The following is an 11,977-nucleotide window of genomic DNA, read 5'->3' as shown; positions in this document are numbered from 1 at the left end:
TCATGATATTAAGGGTTTTTTTTCTATTGCCGTGCCAAGTCCATTGCTCTTGCCTTGTTGGGGGCTTAGCATACATTTTGTCCAAAAGGATAACTTTTACATTGTTTCTCTACTTTGTTAAAAAACAATTTTTGGTTTCAAATTCTTTCCCTCTTGACAAAAAAAGCTTAATCCTGAATAAAGAGGTTGCTGCAGAAGTACACTCACAGAAAGTAATTTGTGGCAACAGCCAGCAGTATTGTTGTGGCACCTATGGTTAAATGCAACCAGTTAAATAGTTTCAAAACTGAAACCTCAATGAGAATCTGTCATATCCCCAAACACTAATAACATGAAGATAAGGGATTAATCTGCAGGTTAATGTCACGCTCCCCGGCTCCTCTGCCTTGCTCACCGGCTCCCCTGCCACGCTTCCCCGCTCTCATGTCACGCTCCGTCGCTCCCGTGCCATGCTTCCCGGTCCCCCGCTTCACAGCCTCCATGCCCCATCACCTGCGGTCTCCAGGCAGCCCGGTCCCCGCTCCCGGCGCCCGTCGGCAATGCTGAGCCAGCCCGGCACTCCTGCCTCCTGTGCACCGCTCCCTGCTCTGGCTTCTGGCACCCGGGCCTCGCGCATGCGCATTAGGGCGCGCGCGCGGTCATTGACCCTCTCTTAACGGGCCAGTGTCCTCCAACAGGATATTGAAGAATCAGGTACAGAGTATATAGGGGGATCCTTTCCAAGTGGGCGGGGCCTGTTCTTCATGTTTGCTAAGCTAGGAGTCAGGTCTCCCTGTGTCTTGTTCCATACTTACCTATCTCTCTTGTAGAGTCGCTCCTGTCTCGCCAACCGGTCCTGACGATTCCCGAACCCCGAACGGTGACTGTCTGCCATCTCGTCAGTCCATACCATCTCCGATTCCTGGATCCGTGTGGTGACCCACCTCCTCGCTCCGTTGGTTCCGGATTCTGCCTGACATCATCTCGGCCTCCGAACCTGAGCTCCGTCACCCGGACTACCTTCAGAGACTCCGTGGTCCCAGGGACTTCTTCACTCCACTCCTCTGAACGGACTGTCCTTCTACCCGTAGTGCTCTGGCTACCGGGCACCTTGCCCTCGGTGAGGTGTTCAGCCCAGTGGATCCACCTCCTGGGCCTACCCGTCCACCTGGTCCTAACAGTTAATAGGGTTATAAAACCAGGTGACCACTGTCCGGAAAGGTCAGCTACTGGGAGGAAATTAACTTTATTCCTCCTGGCAGCCTCAGCTTTGAATCATAGAAGAAGGGATTCAGTCACCGCTTGGTAAAGAGTGAGCAGCGACTGTAACCATTCCCCAACTCTGACTGACAGCTAGCTCTGTATTGGTACACGATTGTGCTAGGGTGCGGTAACAGCTGCTGCTTACCTTGTACTAAGCGGTGAATAAGGAAGGAACGTTTGTTGGTTAGAAATCCAAAGCCAACCCTTCTTCCACTGCAGCAGAGCTCCAACAGGCCTGGTCACCTCAAGTCCCTGTGCCAACTAGAACAGTTTGTAGGATTCTGTCTTGAAATGGCCTCCATGGTTGAATCAGGGCCCAGAAGCCAGCACTAAACAAAAGGCAATTAAAAAAACGTGTTGCATTTGCCAAGTCCCACAGCCTGCTAAACAGATGGACGCTGGAAAAGTGGCAGAAGGTGGATTTCTCTGATAAGTCTTCAGTTGAATTATACCACAGCTGCCACAAATACTGCAAGAGACCTACTGGAGCAAGGAAGGATCCAAAATACACCCAGAAAACAATTAAGTTTGGTGGTGGAAAGATCATGGTCTGGGGTTACATTCAGTATGGGTGTGTGCAAAACATTTGCAAAGTGGAAGGCAATATCAATAGCCTAAAATAAAAAGAAGTATTAGCTACCTCTTATATTCCCAATCATAAAAGGGGTCAAATTCTGTAGCAGGATGGTGCTCCATCTCATACATCCATCTCTACAACAAAGTTCCTTCTGGCAAAGAAGATCAAGGCCAGCCCAGTCACCAGACATGAACATCATTGAGCATGTTTGGGGTAGGATGAAAGAGGAAGCTTGGAAGACAAAACCAAAGAATCTAGATGAACTCTGGGAGTCATGTAAGACTGCATTCTTTGCTATTCCTGATTACTTCATCAATAAATTGTATGAATCATTGTTGAACCGCATGGATGCAGTCCTTCTAGCGCATGGAAGTCACACAAAATATTAACTATGGCTCTAATACTGTGTTTTCCCGATAGTAAGACACCCCCGATAGTAAGACGTAGTGGGGGTTTTGGGGGGGTCGGCTAATGTAAGACGTACCCCGAAAGTAAGACATAGTAAACGGAAAGCGTTATTTTTTTTTTTCTTCTTTACAGTACCGGCCGAGCGCCCAGCTGAGCGCCCTGACAAGCCGGCAGCCGAGCGCCCAGCTGAGCGCCCTGACATGCCGGCGGCCGAGCGCTCAGCTGAGCACCCTGACATGCCGGCGGCTGAGCGCCCAGCTCTTCTTTACAGTACCGGCCGAGCCCCCAGCTGAGCGCCCTGACACGCCGGCGGCCGAGCGCTCAGCTGAGCGCCCTGACATGCCGGCGGCCGAGCGCTCAGCTGACAGCCGTCACATGCCAGCGGCCGAGCGCCCAGTTCTTCTTTACAGTACCGGCCGAGCGCCCAGCTGAGCGCCCTGACACGCCGGCGGCCGAGCGCTCAGCTGAGCGCCCTGACATGCCGGCGGCCGAGCGCCCAGCTGAGCGTCCTGACATGCCGGCGGCCGAGCGCCCAGCTGAGCGCCCTGACATGCCGGCGGCCGAGCGCTCAGCTGAGCGCCCTGACATAACGGCGGCCGAGCGCCCAGTTCTTCTTTACAGTACCGGCCAAGCGCCCAGCTAAGCGCCCTGACACGCTGGCGGCCGAGCGCTCAGCTGAGCGCCCTGACATGCCGGCGGCCGAGCGCTCAGCTGAGCGCCCTGACATGCCGGCGGCCAAGCGCCCAGTTCTTCTTTACAGTAACGGCCGAGCGCCCAGCTGAGCGCCCTGACACGCCGGCGGCCGAGCGCTCAGCTGAGCGCCCTGACATGCCGGCGGCCGAGCGCTCAGCTAAGAGCCGTCACATGCCAGCGGTCGGGCGCCCAGCTGAGCGCCCTGACATGCCGGCGGCCAAGTGCCCAGTTCTTCTTTACAGTACCGGCCGAGCGCCCAGCTGAGCGCCCTGACATGCCGGCGGCCGAGCGTTCAGCTGAGCGCCCTGACATGCCGGCAGCCGAGCGCCCATCTGAGAGCCGTCACATGCCGGCGGTCGGACGCCCAGCCGAGTGCCCTGACACGCCGGCGGCCGAGCGCTCAGCTGAGTGCCCTGACATGCCGGCGGCCGAGCGCCCAGCTGAGAGCCGTCACATGCCGGTGGTCGGGCGCCCAGCCGAGCGCCCTGACATGCCGGCGGCGGAGCGCTCAGCTGAGTGCCCTGACATGCCGGCGGCCGAGCGCCCAGCTGAGCGCCCTGACATGCCGGCGGCTGAGCGCTCAGCTGAGAGCTGTGACATGCCGGCGGTCGGGCGCTCAGCCGAACGCTCGGTCACCGAGAAATGTTGCAGTAATGTTGTCCGTGGTCCATCAGGACCACGGACAACATACAAAAACACGCAGCCTCAGTGCCCTCATGTGCAGCAATCGCGGCAAGTCCCCATACGGTACATTGCATGGAGACTTGCTGCGATTGCTGTGGGATTTTTTCCCAATATAAGACATACCCCGAAAGTAAGACATAGTGGGACTTTTGGGGGTAAAAAGAATGTAAGACACTGTCTTACATACGGGGAAACACAGTAGCACCACAACTTCATTCACCAATGTTATGCAACATATCTATGTATTAGAAGTTAATTATTTGTTTGAATTTCACATTACTTTCTGTGGGCGACAAAACTTTTGTCTTGCCAAAATCTGACCTTTCTGTGTTCATTAAATGATCAATATTTCAGTTTTGCAGCAACTTTATTTTCATAACCTGAACCAAATTTGGGAGGGTTTCATCTTTCAAAAGAGTAATTTATAAAACCAATGGATGAATTTAAAGTCAGATTATAAGCTTTTATTTACAGAACATGGATAAGCAACAAAACTTCTGTCAGGGACTGTATGTCTCCCGTCCTGGGCCCACTGGAGATCAAAATTAGAGAACAATGTATGATCACTTGCTTTGTCAGAAATTACGTAATCTATATTGATGCCACTAGAACAGGGTTTTACAGAAGATCCAAAGTTTATCAACATAAAACCTTTATTTTGCCCAGAATGTGATGATCATAATTAGAGAACAGCAATAACAGTGGCACAGAGAAAGATTATAAATAAATTTTCTGAAGGTAACAGTCACAATCAGTAGGACATCTACAGGCCTTTGCTTTGAAAGACTTCAGCACATCTGCGGCCACAGGACATCACTAGTCACTCACACTGCTCTGGTGTGATTTTGGTCCACTCTTCTTCCAGTCTCTTCCACAGTTCTTTGACTGTTGGGGGTTTATTTGCCATAACTATGTCATCAAGGATTTTCCAGAGGTTTTCTATTGGGCTTAGATCAGGACTCTGGGCTGGCCATTTCATTGTTTCAATATTTTCTGTTTCAAGGAACTGCTTTACCCATTTTTCTGTGTGACAGGGGACATTGTCCTGCATGAAAATTGCTGGCTGATTGAGTGATGAACACAAGTAAGGAACCACGTTTTGTTGAAGAAGGTTCTGATTCACACTTGCATACTTTCTGCCATGTAGCTGTATGAAAGGTCCAACTCTTGCTGCAGAAACCATTCCCCAAACCATGACACATCCCCCACCACCTTTCACTGACTTCTTAACACACTTTGGATTCAGTCTTTCTCCAGTTTGTCGACGAACCTAACATTTTCTATCAAACCCCAATAAACTAAACTTGCTTTCATCACTAAAATGAACTGTGGACACTTCCCTCTGTCCATACAACATGCTGCTCACCAAAGGAGAGTTTAGCTTTTTGATTCTTTCTGATAATGAGAGGTTTGGTCACTGCAGAGTTGGCTTTCAGTCCAAATGCTCTTAAATGTCGTGACACTATATGACGAGACAGATCCTTACCCCATTCAGTGCTGAACTGGTGAGCAAGTCCAGCTGCAGTGTTGAAACGATTACCCATGGAGATTCTCCACATTATCCTGTCCTCTCTTGCATTTGTCTCGTGAGGGCAACCAGCCTTATTGGGGGAATTGAAAGAGTTTGTGATGTTGTAAAGATGCAATATTCTTGAAATCAAATCACAGACTTGGAAAGACCAACTTCTCTTGCTAGGGCTGATAGGGTCACACCTTTGGCCTTCATCTGGGCAACCTGCTGCTGGAGAGTTTCAGTCACTTTGGAACAGCACACCATTTTTGCAAAGTCAGTGCAAATGTAAAGTTAGGCTGTAAGGAATTTAGCACAAGATGCCAGATTAACACCAATACCTTGCAGGTATCTGTAAGTGTTCTCTAATTTTGATCAGTCTTCATTTTCATTTTTATTTATCTCATTTACTTTTTTATGTGCTTTGGAATAAATTCAATTTATGAAATAAGCTTAAAATACTGCGAGTTTACTCTTGTTAGGATACAATCACATAGGACGACACAATGATCTCCAGTTAATGCGTTCTACCTCTAATGCATAAAAAAAAACCATTCTACTTCCCCTTCCTTCACTCTCATATTGTGCGGCGTCCTCTTCTATAGTCGGCACAAAGGCCAGCAGCTGACATCAGTATGCCTGCTATGGTGAGGCATAACATCACTGCCATTTGATGCCAATGCCAGGCACGTCAAAGTCAGTTACTGGCCACTGTTTGGCTGGTGCCATCTATTGTGGTGCAGGAATCCGACTGGTCTCTGTGCCGCAATGCATTTCAGTTCGTTTGTGACCTCTGCAACCATGATCATTATGCCCTTGTCTTTGCCTATGTTGTGTTCTCTTAGCACTGCTATCCCTACATGAAACAGGCATTCTTTGGCCGATCCCTACATTTTACACTGCCTGTGATAGCCCCCTTGACTAACTGGGCTACGCCATGTGACCCGATTGCTGAAGACTAGAGCTGAGCGGATTGCTCATAATCCAGGTCCGGCGGATCCGTTGTGGGTTGTGAAAAAAGTCCGGATCCGATCCGGAATCCGGACCAATGTAAGTCAATGGGGAGCGGATCCAGGGACGAGAGTGAGAGAGAGTGAGAGAGAGTGAGATAGTGAGAGAGAAAAAAAAAACAAAATCCGGAACCCGGATCGTGCAGCCAGATTCCCAGGTCCAGGTCAGACCTGGATCGGACCCTGAAACCGCGCGGATCCGGACTTTTACAGTTCGGGTCCGCTCAACACTACTGAAGACCTTTATGGGGAAGCCTGCACTGCCACGCCATAGACCATTATCCCGCTCACTAAGTGTGCAGCATGCGTGAAGTGGCGCTGAGCATTTTATTTTAATCTGTGATCCGGAAATCTTATTTCAGAGTGTTCGGATTCACCTAAAACTTAAAATTTAAGGAAATTCGACTCGAACTCGATTCTCCGAGGATCGATCAGCTCTTCTCTACTGCATATATATGCCTGTGAGGTGAAGGACACCATTAAGTTCCAGTGATAAAGCTCCCATGTGTTATCTGTTCCTCAGATAGCCCTCCATATGCTGATAGGTTTATCAAATCAGGTGTACAGAAGGAAGCTACTGCTGCACAACACGTCCTCTCAAGATGCCTCCCGTAATCACTAATCAGCTTGACAATCAGTTCACATTCACAAAGTGACCCAATGCGCTTGGCGCCCAGGTGTAATACACGAGTCCCCTGTGTGACATACAAGGTAAGGGACAAATATAGGGAAATGGTCACTAAGAAAGAGTGAAACAGCTGCACTTATCTTACACAGGACACTCCCATCCGATGCCCATTGCCAAATCACATGAGCCAAGGAGCAGCCAATGTGACTGAAGCCATTCCCTGCAGGTGAAGCTTACCTGTCAGCTAGCAGTGCAAACTTCACAGAGGAGGACTTATCCAGCTCCTTATGTTTTCCTGATACACTCACAGCCATGAATGCGGATGACCAGTACTACTCCACAGCCCACATCTACAAGGACTCTTGTGCATTTCAGAGAAGCCAAGGCCAGGATTATAGCCCAAGCCCCCCAGCATGTCTGTACATGGGGAGACAGCAGCCTTCCACCTACTCCAATTCAATGATAAGTTTGGATCCAGGAAGTCCCCCAGATATCTCACCATACGAGGTGCCGCCTATATCAGAAGACCCTGGTGTGCCCCATCTCCACCATCACCACCACCATCATCATCCTGGAATCCCTCACCCCCAGCAGCAAACAATACCTTATCCAGAGGACTCAGAACCTGGACTCTTAGATGAACGGAGCAGAACCATTTTACCTTTCCCATGGATGAAATCCACCAAATCACACACCTGGAAAGGACAGTGGACAGGTGAGTGTCAGGATGTGTAGGCATGCTTTATAGTAGAGTTGTCAGACAAAGGATGACTAAAACTGCGAAAAGCAAAGTCAAGATATTCCCACTATCTGCCAACAACATATATGTAATGAGTAGAAAGACCAACATGAAACATCATTGGGCATTAAGTAACAACATGGCGGCGCCTACTTATGCATCATAAAACGTGGTATCTTCATAATTGGATAAGTGTGACCAATATAATAAAGGAATTCCATGCCAAATTATGAAACATGAAATTGCCTTTACACAATCACGCAGAAACACGTATATACAATACATACATAAAAAGGATTCCATTATAATACATAGTATGTATATATAAGTACAGTATAAGTATGGAGAACGGGCATATATCTTATGTACAGTGTGTGCATGTATATATTTATTGTGGTGCATGTATATATATATATATATATATATATATATATGTTTGTGTGTGTGTGTATATATACATATATATGTATGTGTGTGTGCATATATATATATATATATATATATATATATGTATATATATGCGTATGTGTGTATGTCTATATGTATATATATATATATATATATATATATAAATATATATATATATATATATATATACAGTATATAAACATACGTACGTGTGTTTGTATTTTCATCACACAGAACATAAACGCGCATTTATAAAGTATACAAAATAAATTGAACATATCAGTATATAGAACAAATCTACACAATCAATATGAAAACAGAAAACATATTTACAGGACTAACTTGCATATACACACAACATGTGGTATATTATCTATTATGCTTTGCTTATATGGCGCCATCATATTCCACAGCGCCTAACAGTGATTATCATCATCACTGTACCCATTGGGACTCACAATCTAAATTCCCTATCAGTATGTCTTTGGAGCATGGGAGATAATTCATGGAAATTTGGGGAGAACATACAAACTCCTTGTAGATGTTGTTCTTGGAGAGATTTGAACCCAGGAACCTATTGCTGCAAAGTAACAGAACTGACCACTGAGCCACTGTACAGTGCCAACCACTGAGCCACCGTGCTTCCCTACACAATATATACATATGTGTGCAATTAGTTACACCACTACACATATATACATGTATACAAGATATATATATTGAATGTAATGATATATATATATATATATATATATATATATATATATATATATATATATGCATTACATTCACAAATACACAGTACTGTATATGATACATACATATAAGCATACACAACAGGCATGGCTACACACACATATACAATATATAATACAACACAAAAGATTATTCACATTCATAATCTCATGAAGATAGTACAGGTATATAAAAGCTACAAAACTACATACATAATTACATATGACATTATGCAGCACGTACAATAATCCAACACCTTTCCGCATATGTACATTTTTTTCACACCTCTTTACACACGCACACAGTATATACATATACCTACGCACACAGTATATACATATAACTACGCACACAGTATATACATATACCTACGCACACAGTATATACATATAACTACGCACACAGTATATACATATAACTACGCACACAGTATATACATATACCTACGCACACAGTATATACATATACCTACGCACACAGTCATCATATGCACGCAGCACCCAGTGCACCTTCAGGAAATGTTCAGCGTGATTGACAGCTATTGGAACAGACTCTCTCTATCCAGAGGGTTCAGCTACAGAACAATATTGCTCTATCTCATTGTACAATGTTATCACAGGGCCCATTATACACTTTTTGTCACACCTGCAAAGCAAATATTTTTTTAATCACACTGTTCAAACATAGTTTTGAAAATGTATATTCTAGTAATTTTCCTGGCAGATATGTACTATATCCGCTGCCCTACAACACTCACTATACAATGTCCACAGTACAGCCGATCTGTGGTGCTATGGAGCCAGCAACCCAAGCTTACATTCACTAGCCCAACAGAAAATAGTGTACGTCAGTGCGCCGCTCAATAGTACATTGACAGATCTGTGCAAAACACATGGGAGTCACAGTCACAGACTAAAATGAAATAATATAGATCCCTGCAAAAATTAGAGAGAGTTATACGCATTCACAACATCAACATACATATATATATATATATAAAAATAAATATATATATAAAAATAAATATATATATATATATATATATATATAGAGAGAGAGAGAGAGAAAGAGAGCTATTAAGCTATTAAGAAGGCTTCCTGCCATCTTTTTTATTTGAAAGAATAGTAACACAATAACATGGTTTGTATTTTTTTTTTTTAATAAACGCAACTTTTCCTGATATATATATATATATATATATATATATATATATATATATATATATGGTAAAATCACATTAATTAGCTATATATGTATATATTTATATGCATTCACAACACTATATACAGTGTATACTGTGTATATATATATATATTTATATATATATATATATATATATATATATATATATATATATATTTATATATATATATGACCCAGCAAAGGAGGGTGCCGTGAAGGGGCGCTGGGCTGGTATTATAATGGCCATTATAATATTCCAAATACCTCCATTTATTGTGTAAGGTAGAATTTATTTCGTTTTTTTCACAGTAAGGGACTGGTCTTTTTTTGTCTCATATAGATATATATATATATATATATATATATATATATATATATATATATATATATAAAAACAAATAACAAATAAACACCATTATATAGCAAATACCACGGCGCTCTCTCTCTCAATATATATTATATATATATATATATTGAGAGCGAGAGAGGGAGAGATAGAGAGCGCCGTGGTATTTGCTATATAATGATGTGTGTATATATATATATATATCCAAAGGAGAAAGAAAGTCGCACTCAAGATGATCACCATATCACTCCGTCTTTATTGCAGGGGAAACATGAGGGTACAAGCGGTGGGGAGGGTGAGACAAGCCATACAACGCCGGACAACGGCGTGCCGTTTCGCTAGAACTTAGCTTCCACGGGTCCAGACTATGGCTCAGTAGGGCTCAAGTAGCTGAACATGTAGTAACACGCGGAGTAGGTGGTGCACCGGGACTCTTACCTCTTTCATATATATATATATATATATATATATATATATACATTACAGAAACTCTAATAAGACCAAAAAGGAAAAAAACGAATATAAGGGTCTATAATACATACAAAATATTTTATTAATTAAAAACTTTGGTACGGGCGTCATCATTTAAACTGTCCTTTGTGATATTACAGAACCTCTGTAGAGGTGAGTAGATGCACGAATTACTGATGCAACACTGTCATACACGCTTGAGTGCGCATATATATATATATTATATCTGCATTGCATATGGCTCAGTGGTTACTTTACGGGGCTCGGGTCCTGGGTTAAATTCCCACCAAGGACAGCATCTGTAGAACGATGACATCTGTAAGGAATTTGTATGGTCTCCTCGACTTTTCGTGGATTTCCTCTGAGTTCTCTAGTTTCCTCCCACACTCCAAAGACATACTGATAGGGAGTACAAATTGTGAGCCCCAATGGGAAAGTGATGATCACATCAATTAATAGCACTATATAAGTGAGTAAAATAAATAAATATATCACTAAATACAGCTAGCATTGACTAAGCGTACATGTTTATAAAGAAATGTGCCACCAACACATTTTGGAATACAAATGATAAATGTTCCATCTTGACAGAGCAGATCTCCATCTAACTACCATAACAAAATAATCAAGATTAGTACTGATCATTAAGTATATGGCTATCTTAAGACATCATCTAAATGTTGAAGAATGTTCAGTAGGAGTGCTTTGGAATTAATGGCTCTATATAAGTGAATTATTATTATTATTATTATTATTATTATTATTATTATTAGTAGTAGTAGTAGAGACATCTTTAAAAAAATACAATATACTGTGTGTGTATATATTTATATATATATATATATATATATATATATATATACCAAAATTATTTTTAATTAACAGTTTGCCTGTAAAACCGGTGTGCCACCATTGTATATTGAGTTACTTTGCTATTAAAAATATCACTTTCAGTACATTCTAATTTAATAATGTTAAGTTAATAGATTACATATAACCATGGATGATATAAATTAATAGAATTAGTATTTTGTACAGTTTCTTTCTTTAAAAATTTGACAATTGACAGAAACGTCACTATCAGTGTTCATTTTCTCCACTTTCCTTTATATGTGTTAATTTTTTTCACTTGTGTATTTGTGATAAAGCATATGGAGAGAGGAAACAAATAGATTACATATAACCATAAATGGATATAAAATAACAGAATTAGTATTTTGTACAGTTTCTTTCTTTCTTAATTTGACAGTTGACCAAAATGTTACCGTTGGTGTTCATTTTCTCCACTTTCCTTTATATATGTTTTTTTTTGCTTCTGTATTTGTGATACAGCATATGAAGAAA

The 11,977-nt window shown here is 42.9% G+C and overlaps 1 protein-coding gene across 1 annotated transcript in view; it reads left to right on the top strand.

Annotated features, from left to right (window-relative positions):
* The first annotated feature begins 7,064 nt into the window (after nt 1-7,064).
* Nucleotides 7,065-11,977, top strand: part of PDX1 (pancreatic and duodenal homeobox 1) — a 77,792-nt gene continuing 72,879 nt past the window's right edge. Inside the window, exon 1 of the mRNA XM_075334625.1 lies at nt 7,065-7,467. Coding sequence (XP_075190740.1) covers nt 7,065-7,467 — 403 coding nt within the window. The remainder of the gene's footprint in view (nt 7,468-11,977) is intronic.

The sequence above is a fragment of the Anomaloglossus baeobatrachus genome, chromosome 2, assembly GCF_048569485.1.
Source record: "Anomaloglossus baeobatrachus isolate aAnoBae1 chromosome 2, aAnoBae1.hap1, whole genome shotgun sequence".
NCBI lineage: Eukaryota > Metazoa > Chordata > Amphibia > Anura > Aromobatidae > Anomaloglossus > Anomaloglossus baeobatrachus.
The sequence above is the reverse complement of the archived record's forward strand: the minus strand, read 5'-3'. Positions and strand labels throughout refer to the sequence as shown.